The sequence below is a fragment of the Equus przewalskii genome, chromosome 10 (genome assembly GCF_037783145.1).
Source record: "Equus przewalskii isolate Varuska chromosome 10, EquPr2, whole genome shotgun sequence".
Lineage (NCBI taxonomy): Eukaryota > Metazoa > Chordata > Mammalia > Perissodactyla > Equidae > Equus > Equus przewalskii.
The window spans coordinates 37288128-37308788 of record NC_091840.1 but is presented as its reverse complement, the minus strand read 5'-3'; the positions used below and the strand labels follow the sequence as shown (position 1 = coordinate 37308788).

General features: G+C 46.7%; 2 protein-coding genes and 1 long non-coding RNA gene across 4 annotated transcripts; all 3 read right to left on the bottom strand.

Moving 5' to 3' along the window:
* Positions 1-218: 218 nt before the first annotated feature.
* LOC139074088 (uncharacterized) lies at positions 219-8666 on the bottom strand. Its single transcript, XR_011523471.1, has 2 exons — positions 8507-8666; positions 219-746 (listed from the first exon to the last, which is right to left on the bottom strand). It is a non-coding gene; the product is annotated as an uncharacterized lncRNA (long non-coding RNA).
* Positions 8667-11219: 2553 nt separating this feature from the next.
* On the bottom strand, positions 11220-16979 carry CCL16 (C-C motif chemokine ligand 16). Of its 2 annotated transcripts, XM_008525590.2 has the most exons (4): positions 16881-16979; positions 15022-16079; positions 12519-12639; positions 11220-12094 (listed from the first exon to the last, which is right to left on the bottom strand). In XM_008525590.2, the coding sequence occupies exons 2-4, from the start codon at positions 15260-15262 to the stop codon at positions 11962-11964; spliced, it is 495 nt and encodes a 164-aa protein (XP_008523812.1). In that variant the 5' UTR covers positions 15263-16079; positions 16881-16979; the 3' UTR covers positions 11220-11961. The 2 variants fall into 2 exon arrangements, with proteins under 2 accessions (XP_008523812.1, XP_070418572.1); XM_070562471.1 differs by lacking the exon at positions 16881-16979 and having other exon boundaries at positions 15022-15238.
* A 278-nt stretch (positions 16980-17257) lies between these two features.
* LOC103554510 (C-C motif chemokine 14) lies at positions 17258-20177 on the bottom strand. Its single transcript, XM_008525592.2, has 3 exons — positions 19890-20177; positions 17937-18051; positions 17258-17483 (listed from the first exon to the last, which is right to left on the bottom strand). The coding sequence occupies exons 1-3, from the start codon at positions 19972-19974 to the stop codon at positions 17396-17398; spliced, it is 288 nt and encodes a 95-aa protein (XP_008523814.1). The 5' UTR covers positions 19975-20177; the 3' UTR covers positions 17258-17395.
* Positions 20178-20661: the final 484 nt, after the last annotated feature.

Sequence of the window (20661 nt, the reverse complement as noted above, 5' to 3'; positions counted from 1 at the left end):
CAGCCTATAGGTAGGATGTAGTGAAGTGGGGGGAGGACTAGTTCTATGACATTCCTCATACCTACCTGCCTAGTTGGCTGAGAACCATCAGCTCTCTACTCCTCTGTAATGCTCAGCATTATTTCCCCTCCCCCTCCTCCTTCTCCTCCTCCTCCTTTGTGGTGAAGTCAGTGAAAACTCTTGATGATAATAATAATAGTAACTCTAATAAATAATGGTTATTAAAAACAAAAATAGAAATTTATTGAGCTTTAATTTACCATGTGGGAGGCACCATGCTAAGTGCTTTAAATGAATCATCTCCTTTAATCCCTACTACAGCTGTATGGTGGTGGTACAATCAGTAATTCCTTTTTGTAGGTGAGGACACACAGGCACAGTGAGGTTAATCAAATTGCCGAGGGTCACATAGGACTGTAGTTACGATAATATACTGTGTGCCAGGTATACTTCACCTCACTTAAGCCTCACGCCAACTCTCCTGAGATAGATGTTATTATTCTTCCTATTCCACAGATGTGGTGGCTTAAAAACATGTCTGTAAATTCTTTGATGTTTCTTCCATCAAGAGGTGGAGAGTATGTCCTCTGTCCTTGAACCTGAGCAGAACTTCATGACTCTATCAACAAATAGATGTGGACTGACTCTTGAGGTTAGATTAGAAAAGGTTATGAAGCTTCTTGCTGTTCTTTTTGAGATACTTGCTCTGGGAGCCTTCGAAGTGTAGCTACCCTGAGGCTGCCATGCTGGGGAGAGAGAGAAAGAAAGAGAATCTAATTGCAACCACATGGGAGACTCCAACCCAGAAGCTCCCAGCCAATCATTTCTTGAATTCCTAACCCACAAAACCTATGATAGATAATAAGTGGTTGTTTCAAACCATCAAGTTTTGGGGTGAGTTGTTCTATAGCAGTAGAGTACTAGAACATGATTGAACCCCAATTTTTCTGACTCCAAAGCTTCCCTTCAATAACTCCTTATTTCATAAAAAACTAAGCTCCCTTTGCATGCCGTTCAAAAGTCTTGACAATCAGGCCCCAGACTACCTTTTCAACCCAAACTCCAGGCACGGCAGCCTGTGACTTCATTGTGAAACTGTGGAGTTCAGGGGAAGCTTTGAAGAGAGCTTTGGAGAGAGTTGGGTGTGTTCCTCCTCTGACCAGGTGTGTGAGCCCGGGTGAGTTACTCAACCTCTTTGAGTCTTGGTTTCCTCATTAAACTGTCTTTTCCTGGGATTCATATATGTAGGCTGTTTAAGGCAGGAGAAGAGGCATTGAAACACAGGGAACTTGTTTTAGGATGACGGTGAGTATCAAAGGAGAAATACGTTCTTTGTATCTATTAATTTATTTAATCCTCCACAACTATATACTATTACACAGTTGGAGGAAAATGAAACTAAGAATGTAACGGACTTGCCCAGGATCACGCTTTGTGGTAAAATGGGTTATCGTTTTAATTCTTCACTCCCCTCTCGCATTTGTCTAATACATCTTTTGCCATGTGACTTTGTGGTGTAGTTTTTCATCTCTTGACTCAAGTCTCAACCATGAAACTTGAATTCGCCAATGAGATCTTAGCAGATGAGACCAAGAAGAGGCTTGACAAGTGCATGTGCAATTGGGATCGAGGCTCTTATGCCTCTGCCATTGCCATTAAAGGACATGCCTGGGCTAGCCCAGGGGTCCCAGGAAGAAGAGAGACACAAGAGAGTAAATATCAGCTCAGAACTAAGAAAGTAAAAATCAGCCCTGTTAATAATCAGACTGTGATAACACAGATAAGGCAAGATGCAAACCAACAGCAAACACTATGGTCACACTAGGTTTCCCTATGGTCACATTACGGCTTAAAATATGTTGTAAAATCCCCTTCCTGAGTGATTATTCTTTCTTACCGATGACTTCCCCAGCTTTAATACATTCCTCTCACTCCCTGAACAGAGATAACTGGAACACCCCGTTGCTAAACCAATCCCAGCTTCTAATCCCTCCTCAGAAGCATTCAACAAAAGCCAAAACCGTACAGAAAGCCACTTTCTTACCCTATTATCTGTTGTGCACTGTCGTTTTTTGCAGCAAGTTGAATAAACCTAACTTTGTTGGACTATAGTGTGTTTCTGGTAGTCTCTATCATATGGGCTTTATAGACAGAGCAGAGCTCAGCTGCTTCAGCCAAGCTCAGTCCAGATGATCCAACCCTCAGCCAGCTAAATAAATACTTACTGTTGAATGCCACCGAGGTTATGTGGTTGTTTGTTATGCAGCAATAACTAATTGATACACACATCTAGCTAGTGATGGAGCTGAGATTTGAATTGAGATATGTATGACTGTAAAATCTATGATCATTGTACTGTGCCACACTGCCTTCTTACAAGAGATGTATGTGAAAGCATTATATGGTTATTTGGCCTCCACCTTGCCTGTGCTGTGGAGGCAAGGCACACACTTCTGACTTCTGTGTATAAGTCTGCCTGACAAACTGTATGATCTTTGATATTTGAGCCTGGCCTGAAGGGGTAGGTGGCTCGGTCCTTGGTTTTCCTTAAAAGGTTTACAGGATGAGCAATGCATCAGGGCTAGATGTGTTGACCTGACCCCTCAGGTACAGTAGGGTTTGTGGTGAACTCTTGATTTGAAGATGACTTTTTCATGTTGACAGACCACCTGTTTTGCTTTCATGAATTATGTTATGGATCCTCAAAAGGCTTTAAAATGTAATCATATTTTTATAACACTGGTATTCTGCCTGGATAACTATTTCTTGGGTGTCTAGCCTGAGAATAGAGAGATCAATCATGGCTGTACACAATGATCATTTCGGATGCTCAGTCTCCCAGCTAAGAGAGTCTGGGGTCCACTTTTCCCTCCCTCCCTCTGAGAAGGGTTCTGGCTGATTTGGTTTTCCTATGCTATTGCCATTCTGCATTTTGGCTCTTGGTGACTGAAGTTAGCTGTTGTTCCTACCAGAGCTAAGGCTGATCTCACTGAATTATTGATGCCATGGTGCATACCCCTGTAGAGATGAAAAAAGGCTCTCACTTATTGCTGTTTCAACTTTTCTTCTAGCATCCTCAAAGTCTTCAATCCCCTTTCTGGGGAGAGGCTCTCCTGGGGTCCAGTTAGGAGACAAATTAGATAACCCAGTGTTATATTCAAAAGACCCCCTCCCTCCCCCCCCCCCCCCCCATCTAACTAGTCCTATATCTCAATTTTCTTCCCAGAGTGAGCTTCCTGTCTCCCTTGGACACATCCCCTAGAGGCTGGGGACAACATTTGCTTTTCCTTTTTGTTTGAGAGTCTTAATTCCAATGTACCCAGTCCTCTTGATTGTTTCTCACGCAAGACCTAGAGGCTTCTCTGCAGAATCATGTCTTCAGACCAACTTCAATAGTTTACAGCCTATTTAATATAATTTCTCCTTGGCTTTCTGGCATGTACTTAATAGTACTTAGCTGAACTAACCACTGTTAACTGTGAGCATATATAAAAGCAGTCTATTTAATGAGTGCACGGATCAGAAAAAACAGCTGGAGAAGGCATTTGCTAGCGAGATCCCATTCCTATACCTCCGGTTCTGGCGTAGAAGACTCTTAGTGAGACATACCTTATTTCACTTGTGGTGACAAGTTCTCTTTTAGCACTTTGAAGATGTTGTTTCGCTGTGTTCTGGTCTCTGTGGTTTCTGATAAGTTGTCAGTCATTCTAATTGTTTTCCTGTATGCAATGCATCATTTTTCTCTCCTGCTTTCATGGTTTTATCTTTTGTTTCCTGTAGTTTGACTTTGATATAGCTAAACATGGATTGCTTTGAATCTATCCTAATGAAGTTCGCTGATCTTGAATCTGTAAATGTATGCTTTTCACCAAGTTTGGGAAGTTTTCTAGCATCATTTCTTTAAATGTATATATATATATATATTAACCCCCTTCTCTCTCCTTTCCTTCTGGATTCCAAGTATTCATATGTTAGAGCTTTTGAAGTCATCCTACAGATCCCTGAGGCTCTGTTCATTCTTTTCTAATCTTTTTTCTTTTTCTTACTCAGATTGTAGAATTTCTATTAATGTATCTTCAACTTCACTGACTCTTTCCTCTGTCATCTCCATTCTGTTATTAAGTTCACCCAGTGAATTTTTAAATTTCCCGTAGATTTTAACATTATTTTGTAAGAGCAATTTAGCTCTAAAATTTCCACTTCTTTTAAAAAAATTTTCTATTTCTCTGCTGAGATTTTCTCTTTGCTTTCTTTATGAACATATTTTCCTTTACCTCACTAAATACACTTGTAATAGCTGCTTTAAAGTCCTTGTCTGGTAATTCCATGATCTGATTCATCTATTGCTGTCTCTTCTCTTGAGACTGGGTTGCATTTTCCTGGCTTTTCATGTGTTGAGTACTTTTGGATTGTGTCTTGGACAATGTGAATGTCGTGTTGTGGAGACTCTGGATTCCACCACCCTGCTCTGAAGAGTGTTGCTGTTTCTGTTTTAGCAAGCTATTGACTTAGATTCAAACTGCGAAATTTCATGACTGAGGTGGATGGCGACTTAGATCTTACTTCAATTCTGTCAGTTTCAGCTGCAAGTTGCTTTCAGTTTTCCACAAGTATGTATGGTTCAGGGTCAGGGCTAGAAGCTTGGGCTAAGTTTACACAAAGAATTTGGGGATCCCTTGTGCTGATCTTTTTCTGTCTTGGGCTCCATCTCCCTCTCCAGTGGCCACTAGTGCCTCAAGCTCCTTGCCCTGGTTCATCTGGCCAGAAAGACCACAAAGTTTCTTATTAGAGTTTTAGCCGACAGCATTCTTCACAGCAACTGCAGCTCACCTCAGACCAAAGCCACAGAAATTAGGAGCTCACCCATGCCTGTTGCTCGCTCCTATTTTCAATGCTGCTCTAAAACTGGCCTGCTTTTGTACAGTATCTCAAGGTCTCCACTGTATTTTAAAAATTGTTTCCAGAGTTTATAGCTTTTATTTGCAGAATGATCAGTTTGTTAGGTGTGTTAGGCGCTCAGTCCTCCAGGCTGGAAGCAGAACCTAAGGTGACAAGTGTAAGTCTAGCTGTTCTTCGTGGTGGGTCCTATCAAATAGTGCAAAGTAGTCTTTTGCACTCCTCACCATCACCTTTACCCTACTTTATTCTTCTTTATAGAACTCATTGCTACCTGATGTTACATATATTTGTGGATAGCCTCTTTCTCCCCACGAAAAAGTAAGCTCTCTGAGAGCAGGATCTTTATCTGTTCTGCCTCTGTGTGGACTGAAAGCCTCAGCTCCCTGCAACAGGGGAGAAATCAGGGAGCGGTGGGAAGGGTGAGCACGGGGAGGGGCCATCTCTGCAGCTGGGCTTATGTATAAATTCATCTTCCTTCTCAGACACAACCAAGTGTGCGAGCCTTTTAAGGAACCACACAGAGACTAGTCATTATGGTTTTTAACCACGGGGTGGTGCTGCCCACTAATTTTCCTAAGCAAGTTAGACTAGCATTGCTTTTCAGTGGCTGCAAACTCTTACCCTCCAGGACCCGCTTAAAATGTCACCTCCATGGTGACAGTTCCTGGCCCTGATACCCTGACTTGCGGCCAGAAGGGCTCCATCACATTGGCTTCTGAAGGCACCCCCTGTCATCCCAAGGCCTTTGTGTGAATTTCATGAATAGACATTTAGAAAGCCCAGCAGGTGCCCAGGGCCCTGGGTGGGAGCAGGGAAAATTAGAAGTGGTGGTCCCTGTCCTATAAGGCAAACTTTTTCAACTGGGTTTGAAGACGTAATTTGGATGTAATGAATGATACTAGTTATGCATCATCCTTGGGAAAATTGAGAAAATAGTCACTCAAGTGATCTGGGTCCTGTGTTTCAGATGAGAAACCCCATGTTATAGAGTCTGGAGGGGAGGACTCATTTTTCGGAAGAATGCAAGGGGGAGAGAAGGGGAAGCTCTGGGTGTGAGCTTAGGATGAAGGTAACTGCGCTCCAGAAGATTCCGTGATCCTGCCACTCCTGACTCGGTTCCTTTCCTACCAGCTTCTCCTTCTCTGTTGTAATAGGCAATGTGGGAACTGAGAATGGTCATCTTGCCTTTACCAGTGATAGCCTGCTGGGATCAAGCAGCCTTTCTCTGGGAAGGGCGCCCATAAGTGCTGAATCTCTGCTGTGAGCCAGGCAAGGTACTGGGCACTTTATGTATGTTAACTGGTGTGGTTCTCCTAATAACCTGCAATCATGGGTGTTTTGGCCTCTGTTTTATAACAAAGTAAAGTGAAGCTTGGAGAGGTGGAATAATTTGCACATCAACAGACAAACGTGCGCTAAATTCTTATAGTGTTAAAAATCTTTCTTGAGGGGCCGGCCTGGTTGTGCAGCAGTTACGTTTGCATGTTCCACTTCTCGGCGGCCCGGGGTTTGCCAGTTCGGATCCCAGGTGCGGACATGGAACCGCTTGGCAAAAGCCATGCTGTGGTAGGCGTCCCACGTATAAAATAGAGGAAGATGGGTATAGATGTTAGCTCAGGGCCAGTCTTCCTCAGCAAAAAGAGGAAGATTGGCAGTAGTTAGCTCAGGGCTAATTGTCCTCAAAAAAAAAAAAAAATCCTTCTTGAACCCATACCTGCTTCTGGCTCCTGCCCTAAATTTTGCTTTCCTTCACAAAAACGTTCTTAGAAGAGTCGCCTGTGTAGAGTCCTGCTCCCCACTTCCACAACCCCCATTCTCTCTCTGATGAGAATTTTCTTGTTGAGGTCACTGATGACCTTCAGGGGTCAAATCCAATGGCCATTTTTCTCTTCTTCCTTCATCTGTTGGCAACACTCATCTATTTGACCATTCCTTCTTTCTTGAATCATTTTCTTCTCTAGGTTCCCAGGTTACCACACTCTTCTGGTTTTCTTGCTATCTCACTGGCCACTCCTCCATTCCATTCACGTGTTATTCCTGCTCTGTTCTTTTTTTAACTGTTTGAATGTTCCTGAGCCCATAACCTCATTACCCATTTCACACTCTCCTCAGCTGACACCATCTGGTCCCATGGATTTCTATCTCCAGCCTGACCTTTTCCTGGCATTGTTGACTCACACAACCAACTCCCTACTCAGCACGGCCACATAAATACTTAACAAGCATCCCCAAATTAACATGACCCAAATAGAACTCCTGATTCTACCCCCTAACCTGCTTTTTCCAGACTTCCCCATTTCTATAAATTGCATCAACATCTACCCAGTTGCTCAAGCCCAAATCTTTCTCCGTACATCTTTTAAATTCTATCCCCCAAACTGTTCCCTAATCTGCTCACTTTCCTCTGCCGCCACCACTTCCTCCATGGTCCAAGCCACCATATCTGTAGCCTGGACTGCTGCAGGGGTCTCCCTTGCCCCCCAGTAATCCATGTCTGCACAGCAGCCAGTATTTTATTAAACGCATAAATCAAATGATCTCACTTGGCTGCTTACAAAAGTCCCCACTGGCTTTCCACCTCCCTTGAAATAGATTGCACACTCCTTATTCTGGCTTATAAAGTTCCCCTGACCTGCTTGGCCTTGTCGCTGCTCATGCTGCTCTCCTCCTCATCCTCCACGCTCCTGCCATCCTGCTCCCGTGTGTCAAGCTAGTTCCTGCCCAGGGTTTTTGCACTTGTTGTGCCCTTTGCCTGGAAAGTTTTTTTCCCCTGGTCCTCACATGGCTGATTTGCTCTACTCATTTAGCTCTCAGGTTGCACGACACCCCCACAGTAAGGCCTTTCCTCCCCACCCTGTCTAAAGTAACCATCCAATCACGTCTCTGGATCTTGAGGGCTCTTGGGAGTTTTTCCACTTCCTCAACTTCACAGTCCAGGAGAAGTCAAAGCTTCCACAAGACTTCTGTGAATCCCTAGGGACTTACTTGACATTTCTCAGTCTCTACTTCCTTGTTCTGGGGGTGCTGGCCCTTTCTCACATCTATGTAACCTTAATGGGGAGTTATCTCCCTCGTCACTTTCCACCTGACCACTCACATCAAGTGTAGTTGGTGGAACTTGAGCTAAATAGTTGGTGGAACTTTTGAGGGCTCCCGGGAGGATGGAGGTCCTGCCGTTCACTGTGCAGTCTCCAGCCGCTCCCCCCACTCCTCTCTCTACCCTGCTCTGGCTCTCAAAGGCAAAACAGCTTGGTTCACTCAGAGCAGCTTCACCCCTTCCCCTGAAGTCTTGGCCCCAGTCTGTAACCATGTCCCGGGGGAGTTTCCTGCCTTAACTGGGGTTACTGGTATATTTTCTTAACAAAGCCTTTTCCTCCATGAGAGGGATTCGTCTTCCAGCTGCTAAGAGAATAACAACATTTTACCGTCATAGTAAGAGGCAGAGTTGGAATTTGAACCTAGATTTGTCTGTCTGAGTTTGGAGCCTTTAAACCATTGCATCACCTGTGTCCCCCAAACACTAGGTCAGGCAGCTGCTGACTCTCAGTGGTTGCTCATAAGCACGCGCACCCACACGTACTTTCATGCCAGGGAAATGCATGCTCACCTGGTCCGTCTCAGAAGGCTGTTCTGAAGGCTGAATAACATTTCTTGCAGGCCTGCCGAAGCTAGCTTCAGGACATCTGGCCATCTAGTTCAAATCCTCATGGTGCGACCAGACCTCTTGATACCAGATAAAATGCTCTTTGTACTAGAGTTGCTTCCTCACTTTCTTCCTTTCCTGTCCCACCCTGGTTTCCCTGTGTTGCTGTGTGGGTCTTTCAACCACCCCGAGCTACTGCTTTCTCTGACAAAGGAGTGAGAAGACCCCCTATTCTAGGCCTGATTTTCCACAACCTCTCAATTGATCACTTAATGTTCCACAAGGCTGACAGTCACGTAAGCCGTTTGGGTGTAGGTTTACGTGGGTGAGGTCTTCCCTTTAAGATGATCAGGGCTGGGAGATCTCTATGTGTCAGAATGAGGAGGTCCTTTCTGTGTGTGTGTGTGTGTGTGTGTGTATGTGGGTGTGTTTAAAGCCAGGCATCTATCTACCTTGAAAAGATAGGAATAGCCCTTTTCAAAAACAATTGAATGCACCTGAGAAAAGTACTTCCCGTTTTGAACTATTAGGAGTTGCTGGCAAGCTTTATATTATGTGCTGGGAATGGGGATTTGACTTTGTATATAGACTTTCAATTAGGTTTTCAGACTGACATCTTAACCCTGAACTCTCATGGACCAAAAAAGAGAAAAAAAATTTCCATTCTAACAACATTTCCGTTCCAGCTTGCTAGAATCCTGGCCATGGCCTGTGCTTCCTGTTTTCAGCCCCATCCTGTCCTTTAGGCCTTTGAACTCTGGTTCCCTGATTTTGACCTTGATGCCGGCTAAGGAAGGACTTTGAAACTTCCTGCTGCTTTCAGTGTACACGCTGAACTAGTTCTGGCTCCTGAGTCAATCCAAGCCATGCCACCCTTCCATTCCACTCTGGCCTCTGCAAGCAAAGATCTGAGCCTGACTACATTGTGTTTGTTAGTGATTCTATCCTCCCTGGGCTGTGAGCTCCTGGAGGGAGAAGTTTGATCATATTTAGCTGTAACCTTTCAGCTTTGATAGCAAGGATGGTGGAGAGAAATTCCTCGATCAAGGAGCAAGAGCTTACAGCCCAGAAGGGACTAGAGCAGGTAGCTCTGGCCTTCTGTGAAGGGACATGGGCAGGAAGTGGATGGTCAGAGCCTTAGGCCGTTACCTGCCCCTGAGCCCCTGCCTGGCCAACGCGGTGACTGATGCGTCATTGTATGATTTAAAGTGCTTTTGCACAAGTAACAGAAACCAAGATCTGTAAACTCTGGCTCATGTAAAGAAAGGGGGATGCCCGAATGTCCATGAATGATGACTAAATAAACAAAATGCAGTAGACACATATAATGAAATATTATTCAGTCTTAAAAAGGAATGATGTCCTGACACATGCTAAACATGGATAAACTTTGAAAACATTATGTTAAGTGAAATAAGCCAGTCATTAAAGGATAAATGCTGTATAATTCCAGTTATGAGGTAGCCAGAGTAGTCAAATTCATAGAGACAGAAAGTAGAATAGTGGTTACTAAGAGCTAAGGGAGTGGGGAATGGGAAGTTACTGTTTAATGGGTACAGAGTTTCACTTTTGGATGATGAAAAAGTTCTGGAGGTGGATAGTGGTGATGGTGTGCAACAGTGTGAATGTACTTAATGCCACTGAATTGTACACTTAAAAATGAAAAAAATGGGGGCCGGCCTGGTGGCACAGTGGTTAAGTGCACACATTCCGCTTCGGCAGCCTGGAGCATTCGCCGGTTCAGATCCCAGGTGTGGACGTGGCACTGCTTGGCAAGCCATGCTGTGGTAGGCGTCCAACATATAAAGCAGAGGAAGATGGGCACAGATGTAAGCTCAGGGCCCATCTTCCTCAGCAAAAAGAGGAGGATTGGCAGCAGTTAGCTCAGGGCTAATCTTCCTCAAAAAAAAAGAAAAATGGTATGCACACACAAACCAGAACTGCCCAAACCAACAAAAAGTTATTCCAAAGGCGCTAAATGACACCATGCTACCTCGGGAATTAAAAAAACAAAAAACTGAAAGGAATCATGGGAAGAATGTTGGAGCATCTCATGGAACTGAAGGACTAGCTAAACCTCCAAGCCTGGAATGAGGACAGGAAGCGGGGCAGCTCCAGGGACTACAGTGCAAGAGTTCATAGGCCTCTTCCCTTGGGATGCTGCTTTAACAGCAACTGGTATGTGTCTCTCTGGTCTAAATCTCATCTCTCTGAGAGTCTGACTGGCCAGCTGGGGTCAAGTGTCCATCCAGTAGATCAGCTTCAGTTGAGGTGGGGATGCCAGCTTATGCACGTATTACCACTGGGGGCCACTGGGAGCAGTTATGAGTCAGTTTACCAGAATGCAAGCCATGGAATGGCCAGTTTTCAGAATGATCACTTCAGCAAATTTATTTGTTTCTCTTGATTATATAGCTTTAATTGCCTGATTTTGTCTTACCTTCACAACAACATTTTGGGGGAACGTTGAATTTTGTTTGAGTCAGTTCCCTGCTGTTGAGCTGGAGACAGGGGTAGTAAGAAGGGGAGATTGAGTATATGTGTCTGGCCTTGGTGCCACCTAAACTCTCCAGCCCCCAATGCTGACAAAATTTTCAGGGGAATGTGGAGAAGCCCCTGAAACAACTGAGATTAAGTTTTTTCCACCCTAGCAGAAAGGAGACAAGGAAGCCAGGAATCAAGTTGGCAATAAAGGAAATTTTATTTATCGGATGGTTGAGTTTTGGACCAAGATTTTTACCCCCAGCCTGGTCTAATGCCCTTTTCCTGCCCTGCAAAGCTTAGTGTGGGAGCTAGGGTCACACTTCTTCTTTTGTTTTGGCACTCTCTGTATCCATGGCACCCGGGGGAAGACCAAGTAGCGATGGGGGATCCAGCAAAGCCTCGGCAACAGGGACAAAAATCATTAGCTTATGACTATTCCCACTCAGGCCTATTAAGAAAAAGTTATGTTTTAAAAGAAAAGAATAATAGAAGAAAAAAGAGATCTAGAAAAGGGATAATGATGGACAGGAAATGTCAAGATTTCTGTGGGGCTCGTAGTGAGTCAGAGGCTAAAAATGGTCTGGCTGGTTGGAAGCTGGACACAATTCTTTAGAATGGCTGGTGTATTGGTGTGAGGTGAGGAACTGAAAGCAGAGCAAGGACAAGAATATGAAAGATGTTTTTCTGTGTATTAAGAGTGTATCACTGCCCACTTCCCTCACCTTTGGCATTTTTTCTAGAGACTGAAAGAATTTTCAAAATACTTTTGATTACTTTTTGGATCACAGGCCTCCTCTGAATGAGACTCTAGTCATTCAGACCACAAGGTTGCTCGCGTGTTCACATGGTTACACCTTTCTTTCCCAAACCTTGCCCCCCCACCCCCACCCCAGGCCTGATCATGATGCAGAGTTGAGGAGCTGGGGTTGGCCTTTCTAGGATCTAATAGTTTTAACCCGGCCCGAGTTCCTGGAGGGTAGCAAACGTAGGTTGGGGTCCTCGATGTACTCTTGGACCCATTTGTTCTTGGGGTTGGCGCAGATCTCTCGCTTCTTTTTGGTGATGAAGCTGTGGAGGCAGAGTTAGACTGTCATGGGCTGTGGAGTAGGATGGTGGTCCAGTCCATACTTGCCACTTCTAGCTCACATGGGGCTTACCTCATGCTCTTTACTGCCTCCCTAGGCCGCCCCCATCTGGATCTCCTCAGAAGGCCTCCCTCTCTGGCCTCTAGACCTCATCATCCCTTCTTTCGGGCCCCTTCCCCAAGCAGCCTAGACCCTCGGGCTTGGGTTTCATTATGGCTGCCATTTATTGGGCCACATAGCTATAAGTGGCAAAATGAGAATTAAAGCCAGGCCAGTCCTGTGAGATTCAACCCAAGCCCTTAACCCTACTCCCCTGCTTCTAGCATGGAGACTTGCTTCTGTGCATCCCACTCCAGCCCTGGCTTCCCCTTCCCTCTCCACAGAAATATCTGCAGGGAAGTGCTTACATGATTGCTGGCAGGTAACAGTTGAGGGCCCTTCTGTATCCCAGCACCAGTTTCCTTGGCAATACTTTCTCATGATACTTCAGGCAGCAGGTGGGTGAAGAGTTCACCGACTCAGGAATTCCTGAGGGAATCACACGGAAAGCTGAGTCAAGGAGGCAGAGAGGGAGCCCACGGCTGCCCACTTCCATCTCCCATCTATTGCATTCTGCTTTTGATGGCAAAACCATCTGTTAGAAGGGACTGATGATAGCTTGATGGGTGGTAGAGAAAGTGAAACAGATGAACCCCTCTGGGGGACATACATGGAGAAACTTCAGCCTCTGAACTGAGTTTCATTAAGTACAAATGACTGGGTTATTCACACCTGCTGATGAACCAGGACTTGATTTGGCAAACATGTATTGAGCTCATATTATATGCCAGGTTCTATGGGGGTCAAAACATGAGGAAGACACAGTCGCCACTCTTGAATACCTTACAGACCAGTCAGGGTAAAATGGGAAAGTGGAAAGATAAGTACTACAACAGAATGTGGTCAGGAGTGGAATAGAATTGGACACAGGTACTATGGGAGCAGAATGAGGGGCACCTAACCCAGCCTGAGTGTTGAGGAACAAGGCCCAAAGCAGGTGGTGCCCGAGTTGATTCTCAAAGGATGAGTTGGACTAAGACAGACAAAGGGCTTGTAGGGTCTAGAAGAAAGAAATATATGAAGGCCTGAAGGTGGGGGAAGCTCAGTGTGTCTGGGGAGTGCTGAGCAGGTTCAGATGGCTGGAATGCAATGTGAGAAGGAAGAAGTAGGGAGAGATGATACTGAAGAGAGAGGGGCGGGCCACCACACCTTCTGAGCTCTGGTGGGGAGTCTGGATTCTATCCGAGAGGCGAGGCGTTAAACAGGCTGAGGTCAGGGAGGTGGGTGAGATGGAGCAATGAGCCAGAGAAGTGAGGGCAGGAGGAGAAGTGTTCTATTTAGGCTTCAGGGTCAGACATCTTGGGCTAGAGTCTTGACTAAATGACTTGAATTGTGGGCAAATTTCTTAGTCTTTCTAGGTGTTCATTCATTAAATGAGGGTAAAAAGATACTTATGTCTTAGGTTAGTGGTGAGGATTAATTGAGAGAAAGCTTGTAAAGTCCTTAAGTCAGACCCCGGCGCACGGAAAGCCTCAGTCAGTGCTTGTTATAATTGAGAGCAAATGGTAGTAATGGCCATTCTTCTGGCCTGGAAATGGCTTGTTTTCCCCTCTCTTTGATGCTCTTGGGATGCTGGATTTGGTTGGTTGTTAGTGCTGTTTCCCTTGAGCTTCCCTGACTACTCATTAGTTGCGGATATCACACAGGAGGGCAGGCAGAGACCTTCCCCAGCCCCCAAACCTACAGAATGCCAATCCCTTTGTGGCCTGATCCCTTGCTTACAGCTGGTGGCAAAGCTCAAGAGCACATTGGCTGATCCATGCTTTGGGTGAGCCATTTTCTTTTTCTTGAAGACTGAATCCATTGCACTGGCCTGCTTGACCTTCCTGAAGGGCATTGTTGCCCCCTCATGCCCACCAGATGCACCTCTGCACACAGTGATGTTCATGACTCTGGTTCTCAAGGCGAAGTTTACAAAGACCAGGGGTATCCTGAGAGTATATGGGCAGATTACATGGTGTGCATGACCCTTGCTCCCCTGTGTTTATACAGGCAGAGTCCAGCCAAACTTCATGCCAAGGGTAGCCTTAGGGAGAAAAGAAGGGCTGAGGAAGCTCAAGGCAGGTATGTGGAAGGCCTGAGTGTCTTGGTCCCTTCCCTGTCATGGTCCTGATAAATGCTGGTAGAGGCAGGGGTAGAGTGGGCAAACAAATTCCATTCTCCATAGGTTCCAAGCATCCCATTGAAAAGCTCCAAAACCTTTCAACCCCTCTCCTCTTTTCTACAGACTTTTAGATCTAGGCTGGGAGATAGATATGGGGGCCATGAAATCCCCTAACGGCACACTTGGGCATCCCACTGGGACTTCTTTTGGCTGCCACGATATCCCTGCCATCTATGCCAGACACTGTGAGGAAGAAGTGTCTTGGCTCAGAGTCTCCATTCCTGGGCTTAGCCTCAAACATCATTTCAGCCTGCCTCCCCTATTACCTTTGTCCTGCTCTCCCAAAGCATCTACAGCTCTTCTCATATCCACTTACCTTGCCTTCCTCCTCATTGCATATGTTTATTATTGTCTCTTCTCTTACTTCCTTGGCTCCGCCTCCTAAATGATCATTCCTGCTCTCCATCCTTGGGACTCCTGACAAAACCTTGACCCAGCTTCTTCGAACTGCCCAAGCCCAGAAGGATCTGGACCACAGCCCAGCTCTACTTACAAAGGGGAGAGTTTGAAGACACCACCTGTGCATGCAGGAGGAGAGAGGCTGTGGGACTGAGGCCGGAGACCTGATAGTGCTCTTGGCCTCACTTCACTGCCAGCTGCCCCGTTCCCCTTTCTCATTGCTGCCCTACGGGGACTGGTGGACTCACTTGGCTGGCTGCCTAAAGCAGAAGTAGTGGTGAGGATGAGGATGAGGAGAAAGAAGGCAGCCATGGAGACCTTCATCCTCTCAGTGGCACAGTTCAGCTTCAGGGGAGGGCTGAGTGGAGATGTCCTTGCTGCTGGTTGTCCACTCTCTGACCTCGCAGCTCTCTGGACTCTGACCACTTTGGAGGTGGTGGAGGAAGAGGAATAATCTCCTCCCTCAGTGTTTGCTGAAAAGGAGGGCATTGGAGGGTGGGGCCTGGCACAGAGTTGAACTCAGTAAGATTTGAATTCATGTGAAGGAAAGAGCTTGAGAAAGGGAATGCGTGGTGAATGTGTGCCATGTGTCAGCCACCTTGCATGCCCTATTTTGCTTAATCCTCACAGTAGTGAGGTAGAGATTATTTCTCCTGTTTTACAAGTGAGGCCACTGAGATTTAGAGATAAATAAATTGTCCAAGCTCACATGGGTAGGAGACAGACAGGCAGTACTGAAAACCAGATCAGTGTGCTTTCACCACGTTACCGGTCACCATCTCTATGTAGGGGAAGGGGAGGGAGGGTTGAACCACCCATTTCCCTAAGTGACTAGTCTTTGGGAGGGTGAACATAAAGTAGAATTAGAGAGAACATAGACTGAGGCAAAGGTAGGGTTTAGTGGCCTGTGCAAAGGATGTCCCCCATTCCCAGTCCAATGACCCAATGATTGAGCTCACACTCATGTCATGTGTTATGCTACTAATACTCCAAAAAGCAATGTGCCTGATCCTTGGGTCCCCATCTGTTGCTGGGGTGTTTGGCTTATTTGTTGATGTTCTCATTTATCTCTTTGGACCTTGGACTCTGAACCAGTTTCAGTTCTAGTTGACTGAACTCTCCCATGTGCCCTCAGTCTGGGCTTATCCAACCTGCCACCATGGCCAATCATGACCACAAGGGCGCTCCAACACCACGCGCCCAACAATCTGCTTCTGTGTCCCAGCATTCCAGCTTCTGTCCTCTGGCTTTGGCTGAGGCTGGACCTGCCCCTCGGCATCTTTTCTCTTCAGACTGCCTCAGGACCCTGTTCCAAGTCAAAGGCAGTATTCAGAGGAGAGATGGAAGATAGAGGGGAGTTTGCCATTGACGGACTGTGAGCTTTAGAGGCATGGGGGGAGTGTTTCAGGAGATGAATGTACAAGGAGGCAGGGGCAGAACAGGGAATATGAAGATCTTTATGGGGCTTGCTATTTGGCATGACTGCTCATAAATAGGAAAAACATAATGCAGTTAGTCCTTGTGGGTTCAAGGTAGTTAGTGGTGGTGAAGCTGTAGGTTTTATGAGGGTAGGGAAGGTATGTATGTGGGGTACCCCCTTGACCCCTGTTTATGGAGGCGAGGAGGTCTGAGGAAACCTGGTTATACCTTTAGTGTGCAGGCCGCCTCTTGGCCCTTGTCTACGGAGGGCTGGAGGCCAGGGAAGGGTGGCCATAGTGACTACACTGGGCACGCTCTTACTCTGAGCATGCAGAGCTCCTCCTTAAACCCTGAAGATGGGTCTGAGAGCCTTTAGGGGAAGCTAGGTGTTATTCTTGGAGGATAAGCTTCCTCTTGATTCCTGTCTCATTCCATCCAGCCATCCATCCATCCATCTCCTGAGCACCTGGTGTGGGTCAGACTTTTTGCTAGGCCTTGCAGGAGACACAATAATGAGTAAAACGATATGGTACAACCTGATGTATGTAAGTGGAGGGGGAAGAATTGGATAAAATATGTCTATAAATTATTCCTATTCCAGATGGCAGGGAACAAAGGCCTTGGGAGCCACACAGAAAAAAGGGCTATGGAGTTTGACTGCTATGGAGAAGCCTGTATGAAGATTTACCTGCAAAGTCAGGTGATACTTCTTAGCTTTATGCTTGTGAAGCTTAAATAAGATAACACACAGAGACTGCTTAGCAGAGTGCTTGGAACATAGGAGGCACTAAAAAAGAAATGGTATCTGTTATTAATGTGGTTATTCTTGTGTAAAGGTGGCATTTATACTGAGTGTCTTTCTCCCTTTCTGCTCAGCTTCCCGCTATTTCCATTGCAGGCCTGACCCACTTTTTTGCACCAAAAAATTTTTTGCACCATTTTTTTGCTCTGGCCAAACTTCTGGAGAGTGAGGCTTGATGCTATGGGTGCCACGCCAGGCTGGGTTCACCAGTGTCCTCAGTCTACTGCCAATGAGTAAAGTCAGTAGAAATGAATGAGGGCAGGGAAGGGCATGACTGGTCTTTAATTCAAGGCAGGGCAGCTCCCAGCAGGTGGCTGGGGCTGAGAGTTGGGAGTGGGAGGGGCCTTGGATTCTTCTCTTTAAGATTCTGAGCTGTGCCCTTCTCCACTACTTCCGGTCACTCAGCTCTCCTCCAGCTCCTTGATGTAGTCCTGGACCCAGTCATCCCTGGGGTCAGCACAGATGGAATGGTCCTTTTTGGTGATGAAGCTATGGAGCAAGAGGGAAGATTACAAACCAAGGGTCCAGCAGCCTGGAAGCAAGAGCCCGTCCTCCCTCCCTCACAGATTTCTCACCCAACCTAGACTGGTTCTCCTTCCTTTGTTAGAGGCAGCCCAGGGCCACTCTCCTTTCTGAGACATGCTCTTCAGCCCCTCAGGGCCTGTAGATCCATCTAGTCTCCATGTCCCTGCCCAGGAAATTCCCTCCTGTCTTCCCTTCCCCTCCCCTGACACCTCCCCTTCCATGGGGCTAGCTTCCTCCTGGCTCCTCACAGGCCCCAGACAGGCCAGAAAACACCCGGGTTGCCCCTTGGCTACCTCTCTCTGGATCAACACACCTGAGAGGCACCCTGAGGAGTCCCCATTCTGTGTCCTTCCTGCCCCCCGCCCCCAGGCCCTTCTGGCTCTCTCTCCCCTGGTGTGGTATGTGGGTGCCACCTACACAACTCCAGGCTTGGAGCACTGGCTGCTGGTCTCATAATAACGTGTAATCCGGTTACGTGGGATTGCACGGGTAACGTAGGTGAAGCAGCACTCCGCGGGGTGGTAAGGTCCTCCTGGGAAGAAAGCATGAAAGGAAGCTGAGATTGGGCCCCCTGTTAAAGGTGATACCTGCTGGCTGCTTCTGTAACCCTAGGGGGTGGAAGAGGGAAGGAAGGAGGAGAGAGCTACACAGAATTCGAAGATAGGGCTGTGAAGAAACTCAGTTCTCTTGTCTCCCTCCCCATACTATTCCTCTGGCCCTTCTTTTCCTCCTCCTTCATCAGTTATCACCCTCCTTCCCATCCTTCAACCTCTCCTAGAAAGACTGGCTGATGACTTTCAACTCTGGGATTGAAGAGCAGCAAAGCCCAGATCTTCTCAGTGAGTACACACCATCCCTGTGGGGCAGACTTGCAGAGATGCTCCCAAAAAGAGGAATATTTGGAAGAAATCCCACTAGGGGTTGGGACGCACATGCCATTTGGGAATGCAGACCTCTTCCAGTGCCCCCATCCTGCCTGTGTCCCCACTCTACCCATGCCCTACAAAGAAGGAAGGATGCCCATACCAGGCCCCAAGGACAATGGCCAGGGACTCGGGATACCCAGATTCTAATCCTACCTCACCTTAGCTGACTTTGTGGCTCTCACCCCTGGATTCCCCTCTCAGTTTCCTCATCTGTCAATGAGGCCACTGGGCTGGATTGGTGGCTTTTATATGGAGCTTCCTGAGTGAGGCTCGGGGGGCTTCAGGGACTATCTTGGACATACTGATGCATTTGAGAGTGGAGTCTTGGGTATAAGACCCATTCTACCCTTTTTTCTGCTTTACATATTGGGCCTCTGTGTGAGGTTTTGCTTGAAGAAAAGGTTTCATGGTCTAAAAAAATTTTTTCATCACTGGATTAAATGATTTTTCAGTTATTTTCTGATTCTGAAATTTCATGGCTCTTATAGAAGATGTAAGAGGGTGACAGCAAAGTCACACCCAGCTTGAATTATGGATGCAGCAGGACGGACCTTTCAGACCAAGGGCCCTGTACACACAAGCACGTGCTATGGTTATGGGATGGAGTGATTGGGGGTGTGCATGGTTATGTGACCAACCTGTACAGAAACATGAGTGTGCATCGCGATGGCCTCAGGAGTCACTGAGGGTGGCTGGATTCTTGGGTGGAAAGGGAGAGCCCTGGTCCTGTTATCCAGCACCATTCCAGGCAGCATCCCCACTCTCTGAAGAATGGAAGAAGGGATCCTCTGGTCCCCAAGACCAATTCCCACCATATGCCTCTGAGCTGCGGAACGACTTTTCAGAGAGGCAAATCAAACTGTCCAGATTCCCATTAACTTAAGACTAGCTTTATTCCAACAAACTTCTATGTTTCCCCTAAGTTTTTGAAAAGGAAACAAGGTAAAATTGAAGGGTGAGGAATAGTTTTGGTTGTCTGTAAAGAAGCTGACTTAAGAAATAAGCTGAAAAATGGTGGCCTAGGCAAGAGCCCCACTGTCGAGTTTCCCCCCAGCCCACACCTAAGCAGTGCTGTGCTCACAGGGTAGGGCTGACCTTGGAAGCAGGCTGGGCCCAAATCTCAGGAGGGAAATAGACAAAATGTCCTTGAGGGGCTCCAAACACTGTTTCTCAGTCTCCCTGGGGATAATGCCCCCAAATGGGGTGGGCCACTATTTTGCTTAATGGCAAAGAGAGATGAATTGAGGGAGTGGAGAGGTACTGGCCTCACTCCATGGCCTTGAAGGAAAGAGGGACTGGTCTTGGGGAGGGTGAGGAGAAAACCAGTTTAAGAAGACACCAGACCTCCTCCTACAGCCCCTCCTCCTCAAGTCCCCAGCAACCTTGATCCTGCTTAGCTCCCTGCAGGGACCATGTTGGAAAGAAGACAAGGCGTTCCACTTACGTAAGGAGGATTCAGTCTTGGCCCCTAGGGTGACGGTGAGGAGGAGGAGGAGGAGGAAGGAGATGGCAGCCACGGAGAGCTTCATCCTCTCATGGAGGGAGCTGCTGCAGGAGGAGAGCTGGCCTGGTAGGGGCTTCTGAAGCTCCTGGGCTGAGGAAGTGTTGAGAAATGATCATTGAGGCAAAGTATTTTTTAAAACAAAGGAACTAAGATTTCAAAGGGAAGTAGAAAGCAGCAGATGCCTCAGCAATTTCATATCCTGCACATTTATTGAGGGTGGAGTGAAGAAGCATGGAGAGCCAAGATTTCAGGGAGGAAATTGCCTTTCCCGGTGGGAATAAGTTTAACCCTTTGATATAAGCCCTTCCTTAGGCACAGACCACGAGCACAGGGGCTGAGGTCACTGTCTCTGATGCAGCAAAAGATCTCAAGGCTGGGATGTGTCCTGTGCCCAATTCCGGTTCCAGGCCTCAGAACAAGGCCGTATGGGGGCTGGAGATTCAGAATCGGTTTGTCTGCAGATCAGAGGGGATTTGGGGTAACAGGATGAGGTCTGGAGCTCCCCATATCAAGTCTCACTAATTGGGGCTAGGAAATCCTCACTAAAACACTTAGGCAGAACCTACAGCTCCCAGCCTCATCCCTACCACCTCACCGTACTCTGGGCGAGGAAATGCCAAGATGCTCAGTAGATAATTTATTTAACAAATATTATATAGTGGTTGCTGTACAGATTAGCCAGTGTCCCAAATGCTTTATAGATATTAGCCCA

Excerpts from the sequence above, each read along its gene's own strand:
- CCL16 (XM_008525590.2), bottom strand. The coding sequence starts at position 15,262 with ATGCCCTCCTTTTCAGCAAACACTGAGGGAGGAGATTATTCCTCTTCC. Across the intron at positions 12,640-15,021 it reads TGCTTTAGGCAGCCAGCCAA|GAATTCCTGAGTCGGTGAAC; the intron begins GTGAGTCCACCA and ends TGATTCCCTCAG. Across the intron at positions 12,095-12,518 it reads TGTTACCTGCCAGCAATCAT|CTTCATCACCAAAAAGAAGC; the intron begins GTAAGCACTTCC and ends CTGCCTCCACAG.
- LOC103554510 (XM_008525592.2), bottom strand. The coding sequence starts at position 19,974 with ATGAAGCTCTCCGTGGCTGCCATCTCCTTCCTCCTCCTCCTCCTCCTC. Across the intron at positions 18,052-19,889 it reads CAAGACTGAATCCTCCTTAC|GAGGACCTTACCACCCCGCG; the intron begins GTAAGTGGAACG and ends CTTTCTTCCCAG. Across the intron at positions 17,484-17,936 it reads TGCTCCAAGCCTGGAGTTGT|CTTCATCACCAAAAAGGACC; the intron begins GTAGGTGGCACC and ends CTTGCTCCATAG.